At 40.2% G+C, this 21823-nt stretch overlaps 2 protein-coding genes and 1 long non-coding RNA gene across 8 annotated transcripts in view; 1 reads left to right on the top strand and 2 right to left on the bottom strand.

The window, feature by feature from the left end:
* The window catches only part of LOC143897121 (uncharacterized), a 109155-nt gene that overhangs the window by 55852 nt on the left and 31480 nt on the right, over nt 1-21823 (top strand). The window lies entirely within an intron of this gene.
* LOC143897119 (BPTF-associated chromatin complex component 1) lies at nt 772-2201 on the bottom strand. 5 transcript variants are annotated; one of them, XM_077405456.1, is made up of 4 exons: nt 2064-2200; nt 1734-1825; nt 1323-1421; nt 772-1247 (listed from the first exon to the last, which is right to left on the bottom strand). In XM_077405456.1, the coding sequence occupies exons 1-4, from the start codon at nt 2079-2081 to the stop codon at nt 956-958; spliced, it is 501 nt and encodes a 166-aa protein (XP_077261582.1). In that variant the 5' UTR covers nt 2082-2200; the 3' UTR covers nt 772-955. The 5 variants fall into 5 exon arrangements, with proteins under 5 accessions (XP_077261582.1, XP_077261581.1, XP_077261585.1 ...); XM_077405455.1 differs by having other exon boundaries at nt 1942-2082; XM_077405459.1 differs by lacking the exon at nt 2064-2200 and adding an exon at nt 1912-2050.
* Nucleotides 2663-21823, bottom strand: part of LOC143897116 (putative RNA methyltransferase CG11342) — a 24288-nt gene continuing 5127 nt past the window's right edge. For both annotated transcript variants that reach the window (XM_077405453.1, XM_077405454.1), the window contains exons 3-4: nt 4180-4413; nt 2663-3432 (exon numbers count right to left, since the gene is read on the bottom strand). In XM_077405453.1, the coding sequence (XP_077261579.1) occupies nt 2875-3432; nt 4180-4413 (792 nt within the window). In that variant the 3' untranslated portion in view covers nt 2663-2874. The remainder of the gene's footprint in view (nt 3433-4179; nt 4414-21823) is intronic.

Below are 21823 nucleotides of genomic sequence, written 5' to 3'. Positions count from 1 at the left end.
GCGATCGGCCGCGATCGATGGAACGACGCCGATCGACTACTCCGACTGCATCGCGCGGCTAGTGCCGAGTGCCGTCATTGTTGATCGGTTAAATCTGTCAGTTGGCGGTGTGCGTCGGTATACGCGTCATTCAGCATTCAGCGAGATACACTGACACAATGCACAATCGGCATGCGAGAGTGACGCGTGACGCGGCTTTGGACGCCCCTGGAGTCTGAACTCTCGCACGCGCGGCACAAAAGTCCCTACGGACTCCAAGTACCAACCAGAACGGAGGAAACTACCTAAGGCTCGTTATTTGGTAGCTGAATTTTTTGTACCTTTTTTTTCTTCCTCTTTCCAAAAGAAAATTTCATTAATGTTCTTCAATCGAGTGCAGAAAGTATAACATAATGCAGCTACAAGGAACAGATTTTCTAATCTTCGTGGCATTCTCGAGGCACATTAATTATTATGCTCTTCTGAAAATAATTTTCTCAATAATCTCAATTCTATATAGATACTGAACGTGTTTTTTTTAATGTCTCTTTGAAATTCCACAGCAATAATCCTGACTTAATCAGCGATTGATTTATTAAGTGGTAGGTACCTATATTTTTTAAGTATTAATTTAATATATGGATAGAATTAATTTTTTTTTATCCGATCTTTCCATTAATACTGAATCTCAGTTGTAAATTGTACTGCAACCTGAATCAATGCTGCGGTAAAATAATAAAATAAAGTACGTATTTGAAGATGAATAAAGGGAAGGAGGTCGCCGGATTGAACTAGGTTTTCATACATTTATTGCAAAAAGTAACTTATAAGTGTACACGAGTTTGATGCTTAAAACTAGTTAAAATTCGAATGTTCAATGAACAATTAGATGACGAAAAAAAAGATGAGGATGGTATCACCAGGTTTTTAGTTCATTTTTCTTTTTTACTTAACTTACGAACGAATGAACTATAGTTCAACCAGTGACTTCTTCAGTGGCGCCTTCCTCGAATTCGAGTTTCACTTGACACTCCTCAGGGAGTCCCTCAACGTCCACTTCCGTTTCCGGCGCGTTCAGCATGTTGAGCGTGACCTCCGCCGATTTTCCCATGAGGCTCTGGTTCCCCGACGTCGATTGCTGCTTAACAACCTGTTGTTGCTGAACCAGGGTGGACTGTTGCGCCTGCTGGGGTAGAATTTGTTGTTGCCTGACCGTCATCCCCGCCTCCTCAAACGCCTTTTTCTTCAGGGTCGTTCGTATCTGAGAGCTGAAAAAGAAAACGATACGCGTTCGGTGTGAGATTCGGACTGACTGCCAGGACTGGCAGCCTGTGAAAACTTACACCGTCCGACTCTTGATGTGCTCGCTTATTCTGCTCAGTTCTTCGCTGAAGACTCTGACCGACTGACGGAGCATCTCAATATCCTCGTCAGCCCATTTACTACGCATCGAGGGGGATAGGAAATTAAGAAAAGAGCATGGGGCCTGATATAATTGTATACGAGATGACGCTCCAATGGTATATGTCGTAAACTTATTGGAAACCAGAAAAAAAAGCTATTTTGTGACAAATATAATGCAATATGTACTATCAGAGAGTCACCCTATACAAATATTGCCATAATAATCATGACGGAACTGTAAATCTTTTGTACAATTTCAAAATACTTGTAGAATTACTTTCCAGACTAATAAGACTATCTGCACGTTTGCCTCCAAACTATATATTTTATGATCGTACGTCTCAACTTACCCCGCTAGGGAATCTGATGTAGGATGCAGCTGCATCGTCAGCTCACCTAGCTTGTTGAAGGCTACTCCAGCTGCAGCAAAGATCTCACCCACCTAAACACGAATATATAAATACATTATGTATAACGGTCATATATATTTAATTAACATTCGTCATAATGATTCAAAATTCTTTTCACCGTTAGTTTAACCTAGAAACAAAATAGTACTTTTTGTATTCGATGTTTCGACATCTCGGTATTTCTTCTCCGACTCGTCGACATTGCGCAAGGACTTGCGAGACAATTTAAAACAAAGTATGGCAAGATTGTCTAAAAGTTTCTACCCTCACCTTGCTCGCAGAATTCATGTCAGTATCGTTGCTGTTATTGTTATGCCCGATGCCCGATTACGACCGGAACTGAGGGTTACGACAAGAGCGACGACAATTGCACACTGTTGACACTATTTCGAGAATTTTGAGGATTTAAAATTTCTGTCGGTGATTATAAAATCAAAGTAACGCTTTTATTACCTATCGTTAATAAAGATTCTCAAGTGACTTTATTTTTACCAACTAACGGTAATTACAGAAATTTTCTTTGTAATTATCGATATCAATTATCAACGGAAATTTAAATTTTCTAAAATCGATAATAACGTAAGAGACACTCTAATCGAAATCGTGAAAATTATAATTTTAAGAATTCTCTCAGAATTTTAAGTCTCAAGTCTAAAGATTCGAATTGCGAAAATATAAATGTATCATAGAAGTATCAGGAGAACATAATCACGCGGAAGGTATCACTAATAAAAATTTGTGCACGTTATAAAAAATTGTTAGTTTACACAAACTCGAATTACGAAAATTTAAATGCTCAAAAATGAACGAAGCATCAGGAAGAACATAATCAGCTAAAACGTGGCACACGTACAAAAAATCCCATACGCTTGAATTTGAAAAGCTTTATAATTACACATTTCCTGTCGTTATCTACAAGGATAAAAAATGATTATCGCTATGTCGACACACTCGCACGCATACACAGTTACGACGTATGAATATTTAGAAATGACGCGGCATATGCGGTACATTCACAATTGATACAATTTCATGTACCGGGGATATTTATGATCCGAATGCACGTAATCGCGCACATCCTTTACGATTCCCGATGCTTCCTTTCGTAGATCAGAAGCATGCGTCCCCATTCGTTGCCCGCGGTAACGGCGACTCTTCGAAAGTCGCAGATCCTCCGCAGAATGTCCTCTATGTGCTTCGTCGGATTGCCGGTGTACTTCAGCTTCTTCAGCAGCGGAAAGTCCCCCAATCCCGCTCTTCGTAGCCTTCTCTCAGCGTTTCTGTAGCATCTCCAAGGCTGCGGCTCGACGACGATCATTTCCGCCAGCTCGCAGGCCCTTCGCAGAAACTCCTCGAGACCGTCGTCGCCGTGATTCAGGTGTATCCACATGGTGATCGAGAAGCAGAACGCCACGTCGAATCGCGTTTTATTGAGCTGCGCCAGATACCGCCTCAGCGTCTCGTCGCAGTCCTCCGACAAAAAGTCCAGACGCTCGAAGGTCAGGCGATCCGGGCGCGGATTGCGCTCGCGCGCTTTCTCGATCAGGATCGGGTCGAGATCCACGCCGATTAAGGAGATCTCGGGCTGATCTTGCGACATGGCCTCCTCGAGGAAGTCGCGTAGAACGTATGTGAGATCCTGCAAAACGCATCGTGTACAATAAGATTTAGATATGCGGTACCCTTTCAACACTATATACAGATTGCGGAATTTAATCTAAAATGGATTTTTGCCTAATCAACGGAGTATCGTTATTCGTACATATTTCTTAAACATGTACAAATATAAATTTGAATATTTAAATAAAAATTAAGACACACAAAGAAGTTGAAATTTAACGTTTGAGCAACGCATTGAAAACATATGTTGCTGGTTGAATTCATCGAGGTAAAACATATCTAATCTGCATCTCCTAATTTAAATTCGTAGCTACGAAATATTAGAATAAAATTAGATGGAATAGAATGGAATAGAAATAGAATAGAAATTAGTTAGACGTCGTGTTTTCTTAATAGGAGTTCCGCTTCGAGCTATCCACAAGCTGAGAGGAAATCTCCAGCTAAGAGGAAATGCAACATTTGTGAGGCATTCCGTATAATTAAAAAAAACGTATTAGCTTGAATATAAAGAGGGACGAAGAGAAGAGAGGAAGAGCAAATGAACGCGTACAGGAAATTTCTAACAAGGACAAAGGATACGAATTCCGGAAGCGGATGCCTGATGCGCGAGCGAAAAGCTGAATGGGGATAAAGTCGACCAAAATTAGACGCGCCCGTTTGTAGTTTCGGATCACGAAGGCCGGAGTCATCCCGTTTCGTTTCTGGCTGGCCCATACGTCCCCCGACAGCTGTGCCGCCGCGCCCGCGACCGCGCCGCTGCTCTTACCCCGGCGTTACAGCCGACGTCTAGACCCGTGTATTTCCGGGCCGGATGGGCGACCCGTTGCCGCTGCCACACGCCACGCGGAAGTTGCCGCACGCGCTCTTCCGCAGGATGGAATTGGTAATAATTCATGAAGTTCCCGTGTCTGATAGCGCCCGGATCCGTTTTCTCCTCGCTCTTCTCGCTTTCGCCGGCACCGCTCTCGCTCATTCCGTTTTCTATTTTTTCCGAAAAAATCTGTAAACGCACAACAAACGCACAACGTTGCTGTAATACGCAAACATGTGGTGTGGATGTAAAAAATGAACACAGCTACGAACATATTATTGCATATATAGATCAATATTGAATGTATTATAATATATAATATGTAATGTTAGTAATATATGTATATTACATAGAATATAATTACATACAATATAATAGTATAATATATACATGCAAGCTCAAACATTTTAACCCTTAAACGCGCAATTTTTCATATAGCGCATTCTGAATACTCTTTAAATAAATAATGAGCTGCTTAAGAAATTGTAAAAAAATATTTTAAACATTTTTTTTTTTTTTTTTTATTAATTTGAACCCTTTACAGATGTACAAAGCTGCGTGTTTTCAGTTCGAACTTGATACGGGAGAGTACACGCGCCGGAGCATCGAAAAGTCGCTTTGCATATATGCAAAGCTGCGCACTTAAGGGTTAAGGCAAATACACGATTTCGAAAACTGGAGTATCTGATTTCATATGAAATGGATTACTCAACTCAGTTCCATTTCTCAATTCGGTGTGTGACAGGGAGTAGTATACGGTGTTGCGTGTAATATTGCAATAGTACGTATTATACGATGATGGTGACAACACAATGACGACACTAACGAGCGGCAAAGTGGCAGAAAGAGTGTTAGGGAGAAAGAGAGAGAACAGTGGCCGCAAGAGAAGGTCAGGGGGATCTAAAGAGCGGAAGGACCGAACGGTTAATCGTTATAGTGTCCGCGACCCAAATAATCGTAGCCTTCGATCGCCAGACGATGGAGCGTGAAAAATTAAGTATCGATAAATTTTCGCTGTGAATGATCCGGCTGTCATTGGTGATTACAAAATAATAAAAATAAGAATTGCCATTGCCAGTCGATTGTAGAAATGCTGAAGAAATTCCTGAAGTTGAACGAGCCAGATATTGAAAGACATATAAAAGATATGTCGGACATGTGATATGAGTCAAGTGCTCATAAATATTCATTATCAAAAGTTGTGAGCTTCTAGGGAAGCTTTTGTAGAAGTATCCTACATAGAAGCAAAGTTAAAAACTTGACGTTAGACAGTCAAGATAATTAATTAAGACTACTTTTGCGCCGAGACAAATTTTATGTGCCAAGGCCAATGAAACGCGTATAAGTCTCATTTAATTATAGTGCATAAATTACGGAGAATGTTTCGTCAACTCTTTTCCTGAAAATGGGTAAATAGGTTACTATTTTTCTAAAACAAAAAAATACTCAATAATATAGTTCACACAAGATTCTTAGCTTTCGTAACTTTATCGTCAATATATCTTCGTTCATTCTCGCGATCCTATATATTCTCATCTTTTACAATGTTCAAGGAGAACAAAAGTAAGTTCGTTTTTAGACTCGCACGTCCGGAAAATCGTTCAGATTTTGAAAAGTAGTTTTACAGAGTTAGACGGAGAACAACAACGATATGGCACCTTCGGTTTTGCCGAAGGTTCAGCGAACAATGATTACAATGAATATCCGGTGCGGCGCGGCGGGCGGTTCTTCGATTTCTTGTTGCGTTCTCATTGCCAAATCCTTCCGCGGCCTACAGCGTGCCACGGGGGAGATTGCCAAATCCGACCGGAGATCGTGAGGGCACGGTAAACGCGCGCGATCGATGTTTACACGCTCGTAATCGCGCACCGATCGTTACCTAATTGCCTCGCGCGCGCGCGCACGGCTCCGACAAAATTTTTCTCGGTTAGAAGGCTGTTTGAATCTCGAGCTCTCCTTGCGTTTTCAATACCGTGAGAACTCGCGGTACCGCCGACCGACGCGACGCGCCCTCAATCGTTGCTCCACGCGACACTCCCCGAGCGGCGAAGAAATTGCGCGCTCTTGCGTAATCGTTCTGTCGACGTTAGGTCGTAATCGTCACAGTTATGCGCCAAGGGAGGGATATAACGCTATGCCTAATTAGCACGCTCGATTACGGGCCCAACGGTAATTAGCCGAGTAATTCCGGACTTGTACGGCGATTTAACGCCGGGCCTTTCTTGCGCGCGAGATAATGAGTGTCCCTATCGTCGATTGTGCAACAAATATCGTGACCTGCCTGTATGCATCTGCGCGCGAATTGCATCAGTGACATTGGCGTTAATATGGCCTCATTTGCGTCGCAGACGCGTGCACGCCAGTTGGAAAAAAAGCACACCTCAAAGAAGTTCCGACGTCTCTCTCGAGCGTTGCACATCGAATTGAAATGCCAATTGTCGTTATCAATACGCTAATAATTAGACAAACGAGAGTGAGAAAGCAAAGAGAATAATCCACTACTTTCTTTTGGAGTGCACGTTTATAGCAAAAAATTAATTATACAATTAACGCGTTCAAAATTAATGGAATAAAAAAAAAATACGTCAGCTACAGTACTAGCACTATAATTATTGCATCATCTTGAAAATTATTCATTCGTTAGAAGTTTAGTGGAAGTACTCTTTACATACTGAATACGTGTAAGTGAAACGTTTTATTGTCGCGATAGCCTGTATTTGTTATTATATATAATCAACGTTGATACAATAAAAAAATGTAATTATGTCTGTGCCAAGGAGATGTCAGGCTGTAATCAAAGCCTGTGGCAATAAATATTAAGCAAAATATATTAAAACATATTAAAACGTTAATATATAAGTATAATATGTGCCTTCTATTATATATAAGATTATCTACAAACGTGTAACGAGATAAAATAAGCACATTGGATAAAACTAATCCATTTCTTTGATATTTACGAGAAATTGATACAGTGGTGATCTGATTAGATTTAGTACATTAGAAACGCTTGATTACGAATATATATACAATCCCTGTAGTAATAACAACACATTTATAACTTTTATTTCAGAAATAAAGTCTGAACTACCCGTTTCAAAAAGAAATTTTGGTATATTTCAAAGCCAAACATAAAGGAATGATATATATATATATATATATATATATATATATATATATATATATATATATAATGATATATATATAAAATTGACAAATTCATTGAGTGATGCAATAATTGATGCCAGTACTGTAGAATGGCAATCAAAAATTTTACGACGGACGTAAAATAAATTTGCGTTGCTAATGCGCCCCGCGCACACGCGAGATGAATGCTGTTGTTGCGCTCTTTCGAAACATAGAGCATTTCGGTAAATCGTCTCACGACGTGGGACAATGAACTCACGTGTGTGTCGTCACACGTGCCACATAAATGACGCGATCGCGATTAGTCATCTGAAATTAACATGGTCTTCGATCTCGAAAGGGTACGCCTAAGGGGCATTCTCTGTCGTAACAAGCTGTATCATATCTTGGGCAACGCGCGTAAAAATCTCGAGGCGGCCCCGTCTAACGAAAGTGTAAAGTGAGCCTCTTCTTGACGCGTGATTTTCATGACAATTCGAGAATTCTACCATCATCGGTTTCCGAGAAACTCGCCTATTCAAAATTCTCAAGTTTCCGAATGTACGATCTATATTTACGCTCGTTTGGAAACTAAACAACTGAAACGTAAAAACGGGCAGATGCACACAATTCGCGTCTCTCTTTCGGTGAATAAGGATTCGGATCCCGAAAGGATTATAATAGAAATTTGAGAATGCGTACATAAATGACAAAGAGGCTCGCTACTATCCCGAGGACAGTGTATTATAGTGGACAATTCGAAATCCACTAGATACTAAATATCCCAATTACAGTTTCTCGATAATGCATTCGCCGACAATTAAGGTCAGTCTGAAGCTACGAAGAATGGGAAAGAAGCGAAAGGATAAGAAAAAGGGTAAGCGTGCGGCGCCTGGCCGAACGATGGGAACTGATCAATGTATACAAGGCGTACACGGAGGGGGGGGGTGGAGGGGCAGCTGCATGGACCTTTTCGCTCCACGATCCGTTCTCGCGTCGGAATCGTATAGTACCAGCCTGTTCCTTCGGAGCAGGTAAAGCAAAAATATACCCCGGAAGTCGCTCGTAAAAACGATCCGTTCCGCGTGCATCCGGCGCATTCTTCGATCGCTTTTTCCGCGCCCCCATTCACATTAAATCCGCTTTTTCCGGATTTTCGTGTTCCACGTCGGATGTGTGACAAATAGATCGACGCCGTGATCTCTAGCCGAGAGATTCGACGACAACGGGGCCGTGCGACAAAGGCGCGCCGTGCTACAAACCGCCACGAGAAAAATCGGGGGGGTAGGTACGGTCGTTATCTCGAAAAGTAATCGGTATTTACCTCGAGAGAGCCGATCGCTGCCACGTGCGTCTTTCGATTCTTCGCACGGTGGATCGAACGTGAAATTAACCACGAGAACGACTTAATCCTGCATCGTTCTGCTCGAAAAAAGCGCCTCTCTTCAATCTCTCGCGATCGGAGCGGAAGATTGAAACGAATAGGAAATACTGATGGTACTCCCTATCGTCGAGGAAACTGTCCAAACAAAGAAAGATATCAAAATAAACGAAATTTATAGACATGTACAAGTATTCAAAGGTTCTTTGTCAAAATACATTGTCATTCGTAACATTGTTATTCTTGATTAACCAGATCGAATTACAAGGGAGTGTAATGATCAACGCCGCATTTTTTGCGCGAATTTAAGTTACTTATCTCTCGAACGTTGCACCACACAAAGAGACAGCAGCGTGTATTATCTGTTTTCCTGTTTACGTTTCACCGAAAACGAGGATAGTGATTTATCATTTTATGTAATAAAATTTCGCAACGCCGATTAATATCTTAATATATGTGACATTGAGTATGTTGCTAAAACGATGACTCTTTCAGATTTTCTAACGACTCATTTTTTTTTTTTTTTTCGTTAAGACGATAAGGCCGGAAGACCCGTTTTGCAACAATTAGACCTTTTATCGCCGCGTAATATTACAATCGGATTTTCAACTACCTTGACACTTGCGGGAGTCAAATTTATTGCGGCGAATATAGTTAAAACGCTGTCGCGGGGAAACGAGAATTTAATGTAGTCCAATTGTAAAGCAATTCTCTCGAGTTGACGCTACAGTTGTGACTTTCTAGAAACGTTTAAACATCTCTCCCTGGAATTTGTTTGTGCGAACGTTGCAGCGCGCGGTACCGGAAGCGGATCGTGTAGCGGATGACGCAATTTCCGGGACGCGGCCTTAAGAATTCCAATTCAACGCGGTATCGTCGAAATCCGTTTGCTCAGCCGCTTCCTCTATTTTCGTTATACTCCGCTGTCAGTCATCAATCCGCCGTTCGTCGTACACCCGTTCGTTATTGTTCACCCGTTCCCGCTTCTGTCGGGGAACGTGTGAGAGAACGCTTTTGCACGTTTCAGCGCTTATCTCTACCGCCGTAATTCGACGCAATTCTACATCGCCGCGTGATAAAACCGTCGTTCACTGATGGCGTCGCAGTTGACACTCTCGCACTTGAGATTCAAGGTTTCTAAGTTGTTATTTATCCTCAATTATGATTACCGATGTTTTTCTGCAGAGCCGTGCAAACAGTCTTTGCGTCTAAGAATAACGCGACGATGCTGCGACACGTTGGACACAATCGAGATGCAACTATTTTGTTATCTTAAAAAAAATATTATAGCACAAATGAGCATCGTATACTCATTATTATACTCGTATCGTGATGACACGAAGGTTTTTGGAATATTTCATTTAATATTTCAGGAATATTTTGTGAGAGAGAAATAAAAATTGGAAAACATTCCCAAAAGATTGCAGGAACGTGACTTCATTTGCGCAAACCGCACGTTTCTTTCACGCGCTCGTGTGCTTAAGGATTTATCCTCGTTATCGAGATAAAAATGTTTGGCGAAGCCTTTAGAGATAGACTGCAAAATTAAAACGATCGCCCGCACGTTTGTTTTATCACTTCTCCTTGATATGGCGAGGAGAAGATAAGTTGGGGAGACATTGTTCTCGCGGCAGAAAAATGTTTTCTGAAATCGATTTTCCGATCGCGCTAACAGAGTGTGTATCGATCGCGAGCGGATCGTATCGGCGAGATCAGCTCGTCGGCCTTTAGTTATTCTCGATAAATCCTCGAACGCGTATAATGTACGTTCGGGGCTTCGAGGGATTTAAACGTTCACAACTGGGTCATCCAAGCAAGGATAAGCGTCGCGACGGAGATTTATGATTATGCGCGCACTGCAGCCGAGGAAAACCTCGAACGGTGTCAAGTTCGATTCTTTATGCCTGCCGGCGTAATACATTTATTACCATCAGTCAGAAATTTATCGCGATGCGAAATACTCGCCCGAAAATGTGAATAAAAATTTAATCATGCACGCCAAACGATAAGATTGTATATAAATTTATATATATCTCTTTTCGGAATTACACTTATTTTTTTTTTATTCGATTCAACTGAAAAATTCTTATTCGGCAACTTGTACGAAACATTTCGGGTATATCAGGTGCGTTTCATCATGTTCTTATCGCATACCGCGGATATTTCGATGGTATACCATTGAATTCTTTTCTCGACAGATGTGCAGAATCAGTTTGATTAGGCGAATATCCACAAGCAAAAAAATTTCTTCGAGGTCTTAACCTGATTTCCGTAGATTACGTACTTTTATAAGAGCGCACAGTTTATCGCGGGAATGTCCTCGTTTCTGACGTCATCGCGCGAATGACAAATCCGAATGGTATATACTGCTTTTAATGGAAATTCAACTGGAAACCTACCGCTTATCGCGTAGCTTCTTCATTTTTTATATTAAGTATCTCTTGAGAGATAAATTTTAAATGAAGTTTCTGGTCAATAGGGGATCATTTTAAAAGAAAAACATTGCTTGAAGTCAAACTGATGAACTGACGAAGTTTGTGTGTCAGCTATTAATATTCTTGAAGCTTAACGAGCTTAACTAGTCCTAATTCTTGACGTTTCCATCGAATCGATCATCAATTAGATGAAAACTAATCTTTCCGCGAGCAGAATTTTTATTCTCCCCCCCTCTCCCCATCAGCCGATGATTGATCCTTAGAGGATTCGAAGAAATCGTGAATTATTAGTAATTGGCAAAATTGTTCGTGCAAATCAATCAACGAGGCACATCCGCAACTCGTACGATAAATAGAAAGGCTCGAGGGATATATGGAAATATGGCTGTCCGTTTTTGCAACAAAGTTGTTTATTGCCTATTATAATTTAAGCATTTACGTCAATACGCGAGCACGATTTCCAAAAATCTTCTCTCTTTCTTTTTAAATCGCAACTATATTAATTTATATTGATTATCATCCGCGTGTTTTTTTTCTCGCTTTTTTTTAAAGACGTACGTCAATTTATGTATTCGGTGGATCCTTTCCTAAAACCGATTGCGTCATCACGCCAAAGCTCTCAAGTCGCGTTTCCGCTAGTGCAATGCAACGCGCGTGTATACGCTGCGTGCTCGCGGTACGTACAGTACGCGTTACATTAGCAGCTCTCGTTACTTCATCACACGCGGACACGCGTGCGGAAAATGACGCAAGTCGAGGCGCGAATGAGAGGAGCTTCGCACCATGCAAATGATCTACACAGTACGTCAGAAGAATTTGCGTAACAGGGAAAAAAAAACAGAAGCCCAGAAACAAGAAACGACACGCGACGTCAGAAAATTATAGATGCGGTAGATAGACTCTAATTAATTTGTATGAAATTTAAATTATTTTCGTGGCCACTTCGCATACTCGTCCGTTCGGATACTTCCAATCGACTTCTCTCGCTTCAATTTATTCAACACATTGTTAAATTTGTAGCGTCAAATTATACTCAATTTGAGTAATTTTTAACCATTTTTATAGATCGCCACTGCTTCTATTAAATATATCGACAATTTAACCAAACCAATGTTGATTTAATTAAATCAATGACGTTAAAATAATACTATTTTTTGTGTCGGAATAATAAATTTTTTTACGCACACAGTAATCAAAAAATAACAAAATGTTATTTAACTCAAGGTATGGGTTTAAATTTTATCCTTTAATATTTAACAGTAAATGTCGACTGGAAATTGCAGTGAGGTGGGAGAAGGAAAAAAAGAGAGACAAAGAGAGGGACGTGTCTGTATTTTTCATTTTCATTATAAGCGTCTTATCAGCTGTGATATATTTTTTTTTACCTTCGAACGTATTGACAAATCAGCGTCATTATTAACGCTTGTCAAGAAACATACCTTCCCTCGCGGATCACGGGTCGACGTCTTCTTTTTTTTATGGCTGTACGCTGACCGCTGACGCAATCGCGCAACATATGTAACTCATTCCTGCTCCCCATTGTACCTATATACACGCGTATATACACGCGTATGATACGTGCGTATGTTCACGTAAACGGGAAGGTATCGCGATGCGTGACGCGCCAATCTCGGCGCCCACACTTCTGCCGTGGATCTTATCGCGCGTATCTGATACCACAAAGGGATACGTCATACTCATTTCGGGTACGTCATCCCATTTTTTAAATTGTAAATCACGGCTTCGCTGAGGTCATCGCGCACCGCTGCATCACGCAGCCATTCTGTGAAAATGTTGCAGTCATCGAGCTTTTCGGTCCTCGATTCCTCGTAACGAGACGGAATCGGAGTAAATATACGACCGTGATGTGTCTGTCGGCGCTGTTTCGGAATCTCGAAACAGAGCAGAAATCGCGAGATTATTTTATATCAGTAATAAAAATAGAAACAAGCCTCGCTCCAAATTGGCTTCCAGAGCGAGTATAATACGCGTTTGAGAAGGAGACACGCGATTTTTTTTCAGTATGTTATCGCGAGTGGAAATAAGTATTCTTCTGAATGAGGAAAATATGACTTTGTGCAATGCAGCGAAGCAAAACAAGACCTTTAGCACAAATTCATTGCAAAATCGTGCACATAAATTACTTCCAGGAATGCTAACTACACACTTTGGAGCGACGAAGTTCGTGCCGCATTGCTCGGCATAATTTGCATTAATTAAGCTTAGTTAATGCATACCGTCGGCCAATCACACTCCATCATTTCAATCGTGGAAAGAAAATGAATTCGCACATGTATACATATATTATGTATTCGATAAATTCTCGCCTCTCACCGTTTCGATTTAAAGAATGCGCGACTTAAAGTCCGTTAATCCCTGGCGCTCGCACCCGCGCAATTAACAACTTTCGAGCATTTTCCACAGTAAATTATCGCAAAAACGATCTTTCAAATCGGTTTTTAGACAATCAGCTGCGGTCACGAGACTTTCGTGATTGTAAAAAGTTGGAAAACTGACTTTACTCTACACGTATTTCCCTCTCATATTCGTATCCTGCTTAATTACCCGCATTTTACACCCTCGTGTAGCGTTTCCTTCCTTAAATGGATTTCAGCATTAATATTAGCCACAAATGTGTACTTTCACGGAGATAAAAAATGAGATGCCATAACCGCAGAGAAAATAAAGTATCTTTTCACTCGTCGTCCTCTTTATTAACCGCTTCCTGTGCCCTCCTATTTACGTTTATCACTTGCGCTTTGTACATCCTGGAATTAGTCGGCCGAGTATTTGTGTGAAGAAGCAATAATAGCCTGCCAGCGGCGTACGGGTCGCAGCGGATCGCCAGACGAGCAGGTAAGAACTTTTTCACGAGCAAGATCTGGAAAAGGATATGCGCATCCTGTGCGCGCCGTATGTTTTCCCGTGTTATATTTTCGCCAGACAGCTGCTATGGGCAGGACGTGAAAGAATGCTTTCGAGAGGGAAATCCAACAGATTTTTTCGTCATTTCGACTAAAGCTTACTGCAATCATACGGAAAACTTACGTAAGAATACCAAAAACAGATCGAACAGATAGTAATAGGCTTTTGTTGACGAATGATAATATATAAAGATGATGACACTCCAATTGCACAAGAAAAATTTCAACGGGTTTCTAAGTGGCGTAAACAATCTAAACGATATTATATATATCCTATACGATTGACGAACATAGAATTTAACAGAACCAAACATGAGACATTGCTTTGCCAGTAAATAAATAATAATGATTTTTTATTCGACCACAAACTAGCTATCTTTATTTAATATCGTTGTCGCGACGTTTCGACCATTGATTTTATTGAGTCTTTTTAAGTATGAATCTATCAATCACAAGTTCGATAATTAAAAGCATGTAAAATTATAACTTAAACAACCACAACTGTCAAAGAAATACTAACACACATTAATTACAATAAAGCTATTATAAGAAAAACTTTATACATTATATATGTGCCTAAGTCATGAAAGCAGTAAAAAGGATTTCACAAACATTTAAATTCATTGAAAATTTTAATTAATAATTAATTAAGCTTTTAATTATTGAACTTGTAATTTACAGATTCACTCTTGAAAAGGACCAAAATCAATGGTCGAAACGGTCGAAACGTCGTGACAACTATATCAAATAAAGATAGCCGGTTTAGTAGAATAAAAAATTATTATCGAATTTAATAGCTTCTCTAATTATCGTACCTTGACATAAGAGTTTATTATTCGTAGAAGGACTCATTCAATTAAATTAAATTTCTTTAACAATATCGCTCGACCATCATTGAAATCATCGCGTTCATCTATAGTTTTCACGCAATATTCCGTGATACGACGCAGTTTTAAGAACGTGTTCGACGAACATGTCGAGCCAGTGCTCTCCTCCGTACACAGCTCGTTTATCTTCCTTCTACAACATTTCCTTCCATTATGTCGTTTCCGTGCGCTCTGCGTAGGAGGATCCATAACATCCTCTCTCGCCGGCGACTTCCTCGAGATCGTCTCGATTCGCAGGACGAAGAGCGGACGCTGTGCGTCCGCTTCTAAGCTAATTTTTTTCTCTCTCTCTCTCTCCTTCTCTCTCGCCTCCCCATCTCGAGGCATCCGAGGCGTAAAATGAAACAGCCGGCGAACCGGTTCGAGAATTTTTCGTCGGTTCCCTCGTCCCGGACTTCAGACCGGTATCCCTGCAAAAGCGCAACGCGTAGGCAGACAATCCTATGCGCCGCGCAGATTTGCGTTTCGCAAATCGCATGCGACGCGCGTTCCACGCAAGGCTAGCTCGATTATTCGTTGCACGAGAACGAGAGAAGTCCGGCTCAATTGTGCACAAGGTGTACGACGCAAAACGCCGAGTCGGCGTCGAGTTTGGATTTTTACGTAAACTCACCAGATTCCATATACGCGAGTTCATATTTACGTAACGTACGCGCGTGTCAGCGAATGATATCCACGCGAAATTTTATTGGTATAAAGAAACGTCGCCGAAAATTTTAACTTCTGAACAAAACTGATGCTTTTATTCTCTCCAAATAATAATAACAAAATAAAATTATATATTAAAAAAAAAAGATAAAATCTGGATTTTTCATTAAAGTTTTCTACGTGATTATAAATAATGCAAAAATATTTGGAGAATTGTTTATGATAGAAAAATGTTGATGTTTAACGCTAAGCGAAATAATGTGAAAAAAAGCGGCTTTCCATGCGTTTAATTATGTGACATTCACGAAATAAATTTTCGATCTATAAATCATGCAGAACACATTGTCACGATATTTGCAATTTTTGCTGGGCATGCCCGTCGGACTTTAATTGGAGTCAAGCATATCGGACGAAATCAACGTACTCTATGGAGGACAGGGCTTCCGCGAAGGTCGATTCGCTATATCGACGTGTCCTTCGCAAGAAAGCTAGCGGAGTATCACGGTGAATGAACGTTGCCTTCATTGTCGGATTTCGCAATATCCACGTCGCGCCGTACTTCGACGGAGGCCATAGCTCCCGAGATCTTGAGATCTCGACGATCGTAATGCCTGCCTTTGTTACTTTTTACAAAGCGCGCTCACGGAGAAAAATCTACAGATCTGCTTTAACGTTCAATATATTTTTTTTTTTTTAAGAGAAACGTGTCTATTTTCATCTTTTATATATTTAAAGTTTTTAGAGAACGCGCGCTATATATATATATATATATATATATATATATATATATGCGTCAAACCTTTCATAGCTGGTATAAGAGATTTCGGATCTTACAATTAGTACTCAAATTTTTTATATTTTATTTAACATTTATCACAATTCACATTTCTTGATTAAAGATTAAGCATTTCTAAAATGAGCTCTGTTTAATTTTAGCGACTTGATGTTAATCGAGAGATATGATTTTTTTTAAACATGCTGGAATAATATATGCATGTCCCAGTGAGATTTATCTCACGGTAGATGTCAATTAAAAATAATTTCAAAAGAACCAATCGTCTCTTATAATCCAACTTGCGAGTCATACATTTCGAGATACGAATTATCGGATCTCCGAAATGAGTTGAATGAAAAATTCCGTGTCTACGGAGAATGACTGCTCGGTTTCTCAACTGACAGACAGAATAATGAACGAAGATTGGAGTCGCGTCTTCCCGCACGCGAAGATAGTAGGCTTCTCTATCGGAGGAAGTAGCGCGTAATTTTGTGCCGGTGGGCCGCGACTTCCGCGTTTCGGTTCCTGTTTGCGGCGGCACAAGGAGTTCCATATCGGGGGCAGATAACAGTCCTCGGTCATATACGTATACGTGCATCTGCTTCGTCACAGTAAGTCCCAATACGGTAGTTCCCCGCGAAATTGCCTAATTCGTTAAAATATGGCTGCAAGAAATTCTTGTCATTTGATTCTTCTTCGTTAGCGCACGCATTTTAATATTTTAAAGCAGGATAAAATTATGATTTTTAATCACGCAAAAGAACAAAGAAATATATATTCTATAAATATGTCTATAACACTTAAGTTTATCTTCTATATCAACGATCATCCACCTCGATATAACGGAATGTTTTGCTTTTGTCAGATAAAATTTTTAAGATAACGTTGTAAAGATAAATATCAAAGCATGTAAAAACGTATAAAGAAACACGCAAGAAGCACTGCTCCATGTAAAAGAATAAAATTCGACGAATAATAATATTTGAGTATGATAAAAATGTCGCAACTAGATATAATATATAATTTTGTTATCGCTTTTAAAAACTTTAGCCATTAGATCGGAAAATAATAAAAATGCAATATCTGAGATTAGCTTTTTATCATGGCCAGAAGTAGTCAATAACGGAAAAATCTTAAACGGAAATCTACGCGAGACAAGTATATCAATTTAATGTAATAAAGGACGACAAACGCGTAGAGAAGACGGATAAGAAAAAATTAAGTAATATTAATAATCGAGTACTTAGTATCATCTCTCTCCGTTTAGTACGTTTACAGTTTACACAATATTTTGAAATATGTTAACTAAGAAAGTAACCTTGCAAAGAAAATATAGCAATTTATGTTTTCCATAAATAAATATTTATTATCGAATTAAACACTCGTAATTACTCGTTAAAGTAAGACCAACACGAGTAAGACTGTTGTAATAAAAAGAAATTACAAACGTGTATTTTCATAACACATTAAATAACGATCGATCATTTTGTAAAAGAGGAACATTGCTTAAATTGCTGATATAATGGTGTAGTTTCGAGGAAATACCTAAACTAATCGTCGGCCGGTTAAACTGTACACAAGAAGCGATGAGTAATAATCGTCGGTGATTATCGACATCCGGTTTCTTGGCGAAACGATAGTTTCGCGAGCGGCAACGTGAAATGGGACAATTTTGCGCGATTGCATTCCCCCGACTGTTTATCGCACACACACACATCGCTGGAGTCACTATGGACTGTGCCATAATGGAAAGCTACGTTAAATCGTGCAATATATTATGAAGACAGCGTGACGGGTGACGGGGCATATGCGACTCACCGAAGGCAGTGCTTGCACATGCAGAAAAGCTTCAATCACCGCAACTCGATCACCTCCCTCATTATAGGCGACGAGATTACGAGAAGTCCGTTTCGCGCGCATGCATTTCGAAGTGAACCGCGTATGAGGTGAAATGGAACACTCGATTTATCGTTGAGTAAGTGGGTCAATATAATAATTTTCTAACAATACGAAATTAATCCTTATCCAGATAGCGAATATATTTGATAATTTAATTGCCATTCAGAAGTTATAAGAAAGTACGAAATAGTCTTATTGTGTGTGTAAAATAACAAATTGCCAAATTACGTCCAAGCGTTTGCAAAAATGTTTGCAAACGTTTCAAAAACGCAAAAATTATTATTATCTTGTCCGCTACGTATACGTTATGTATATGCTGTTGCACGTTACGTCGAAATAACCGAGTTTATCGCGTAACCTCTTTTCATTTCTAAAAGTGAACGAAATAACTTTTCTTGCAGTTGCACGAATAGATAAACTCTCGATAGACATCTCGCAATCAACAGCAAAATTTCCCATTTACATTAATAATATTGTAACATTTACGTCAGCATCGTTTCGTCACGTGCTTACGCATTTACGTCTTGTTTACGTGGAATGATGTAATTTAGTGAGAATAGCGCGTCCTTTTGTTCCCTTTCCGGCAAAATTAATCTCGCTGTTAAAAATGAAAATGAGGAAAGATCGGTGGAGGATAAATTTCAAAACGATGAAAATGATAAAATGTCGAAATACAAGATATCGTTATCTATATTTAATCAGTTATATGTCATTTTACAAGAACCAAAAAAATGTCGAAAAACGATATATCTCTTCCGTTATTTCGTCAGTCTCAGAAATAAGCAATAGTTTGTCTTTGAAAAATCTCATGATATTTCAGCACGCATATATTTCTTTTATTTTTATCTCTTTTTTTTTAACGCGCAGGTATTTTTATCATGTATACGACGAGGTGGAATTGAATATCTAATAACTCTCAAACTTCAAGGCTTCAGCTTTTAAGAAGTCTGGCGTAATAAATATTGCTGAAAGATGCTCGTCAATTTTCTGAAGTTACACGCGCGCTATCCTAGAACTGCTTTTTCCAATCGCCTTGGGAGTTTTTTTCCGTTTTTTTTTTTTTTTTTTTTTTATTAGCGAAAATATATCTCGCGTAAAATAGGAACGCATCATCGGAAAATTATGCTTCTCGAGAGTTCTGTTGAAAAAAGTTATTAATTAATGTTTCGATGAGCCGTCACTTGGAGGAATTAAAAATATTGATTAACAAGAAATATTCGGTGCAACACACGTACGAGAACAACGGCGCAACACGTGCGAGATAGGCGAAGGGATCTCCACATTCCTTCGCCAGTCTCCACCATTGTTTTCCAATCAGCGAACAGGATTCCGCATATTTCTCGATGACTAACTTATTCGTAGTCATGACGCGCAAATAACAGCTGACCGAATCGCTCGAGAATCGAGGTATTGCACGCGTGATAGCGATAATGACATCCGCTTGCTCATCGATCGCTCATTACCGAAAATTTTTAGCGGCGCGTAGCAGCGCTAACAATTTGCATAACTTAAGCAAAGTTTTAATATTCAAACTGGCTTCTTTGATATTCAGAAATGGAATCAAGCGAAGGTACATGTATAATTAACACTAATGCCTAAAATCAACCAATCAAATATAGAACGGTGGTAACCTATTTATTTATCAAATTTTGGCACATACGCACACAATTCGAAACAAAGAAAGTTGACAAAGGGATGAGTCATCTGATGGAGTCAAATCTTAAACGTGTTCGCACACCCACGTCGATCGTCGATCGAGGATCTATATTAAGAAGAATATTCAGAGCCTGTGGCGCGCCGGAAATCGTCGGGACACGCGAAGGCATAATTAATATTATAAATATTATAATTACAGAGACTATCTTGCTATATAAATCTAGTAATCACTAACCCATTAATCTTTTTAATCGTAGCTGAATTTGAAATTAAGCTGTTTAAACTCGTTCTAAAAGCGTTGTCCCTTAATTAACTTTATTTATTTAATCAGCTGCTAATTGCCTATATTTAATTAGCTGATCAAGAACACGTTAACGAGGCAAACGCGTTATAATCTCGTAAGGAAGAAGCAACGATCTCATAAATTTAAGACATTTTCGGGATCGCGATGCGCAATCAAGCCGCAGACTCGTAAATTGCGCAGAAATAAATTCACAAATACACGTTCAATCGCAAAAAAAGAAGAGGTTAATTGCGTGGTTGTTTACCAAGAGCATACTACATTTCCGAATAAATTTCGATAATACAGGCCGCTAATCAATGAACCGTCGACGGCGGCGCAACTCAAGTCAATTGCGTGTCGCATGATGAAATATCCGCGCGAGTGACAGCAAGTGTATCGAAAGATCGCGGAATATTTAAAAATCTTATTAGATATGCTGGTCCCGTGCGCGCGCGGTAAAGGATATACCGCGGTGTCGTCATCCCTCTCGAAGAAAAAAAAACAGAACCAGTTCTGGTGGATTGTTGCCCGACGATAATTTCGGCCGTGTCTCGAACGTCAGACGATATCGTGCCGAGGCAGGTAATCGTTATATTTGTACACGTGGATTCCCGCGGAGGAGAATTGTAAGGCATTTCACGGCTTACTTGGAAAAGACAATGGGAATTCGGTTCCCTTAACTCCTTGACTTTTGTCGTAGGTCAGTATCGTCTAATCGAACGGATCAAGTATTACGACGCCTTATCAGAGTCGATCAATCCATTTAGCCTTCGTCACGAAAATCATAATTGACGATCGGTGCACGATTCTCGCGATAAAAGATTATAACGCGTGCCATGAATTTTTACTTGGAAAAAAAAAAACTAAATATAAACGATTTAAGAGTGATTGCGCGCGTAACGACAGTAATATCTTTATTTCTCATCTCTCTTGCAAAATGGTAAATAAACTGCCCACTCCCGTCTGCCGATCGGCGATATAATAGAGGACGAAAGTAAAACAAATGTCGCGAGATAAATTTTCCTCCGCGTGAATCTGGATAGGAGCGGATATATATCTCGATTGAACGCCGCATGTACTACTTCCAACTACGTGCACTTTTGTTAATCGTACCGCGTTTGCAAACATTGTCGCGATAATATGTCAAAGGGTGTCGGGGCGCTGTCGAAACGCGAGAGCGGCGGCCGCGGCGATAACGCGGGCGCGAATCACGCACGGACTTTCCGGATCCCTCTCGCAAGACATCAGCCGTCGCGTTGCGACAAGCCATGCACGCGCGGCGCGTGTAATTTACGGGGGCACATATATGATGTCGATCGCCGCAATCCTCCTTCTTTTATCGCCCGGTTTTTATCGCGCCTGCTCCAGCTGATCATCGCCTGTACCAGCGTCCACGTAAGCGGAATGGTGCGCGGGATAAGAGAGAGAGAAAAAAAAGAGGTGGCCCCGGATTGACCAATATCCGGCGACGGCAGGAACGCGGCGGGATAACGAACGTTTGGAAACGAAGGCCTGGCCTGACTCAAACGTGATCCAAGCGCCATGCAATCGTGGCCTTATCTGTCTCCTTTTTTGTTTCCTCTCT

The sequence above is a fragment of the Temnothorax americanus genome, unplaced genomic scaffold (genome assembly GCF_048541705.1).
Source record: "Temnothorax americanus isolate GAGA-0224 unplaced genomic scaffold, ASM4854170v1 Scaffold2, whole genome shotgun sequence".
Classification (NCBI taxonomy): domain Eukaryota; kingdom Metazoa; phylum Arthropoda; class Insecta; order Hymenoptera; family Formicidae; genus Temnothorax; species Temnothorax americanus.
Note: the sequence above shows the minus strand (reverse complement) of the source record. Positions and strands in the feature narration are given on the sequence as shown.

Excerpts from the sequence above, each read along its gene's own strand:
- LOC143897119 (XM_077405455.1), bottom strand. The coding sequence starts at position 1,995 with ATGTCGACGAGTCGGAGAAGAAATACCGAGATGTCGAAACATCGAATA. Across the intron at positions 1,826-1,941 it reads CGAAACATCGAATACAAAAA|GTGGGTGAGATCTTTGCTGC; the intron begins GTACTATTTTGT and ends ATTCGTGTTTAG. Across the intron at positions 1,422-1,733 it reads ACATCAGATTCCCTAGCGGG|TAAATGGGCTGACGAGGATA; the intron begins GTAAGTTGAGAC and ends CTCGATGCGTAG.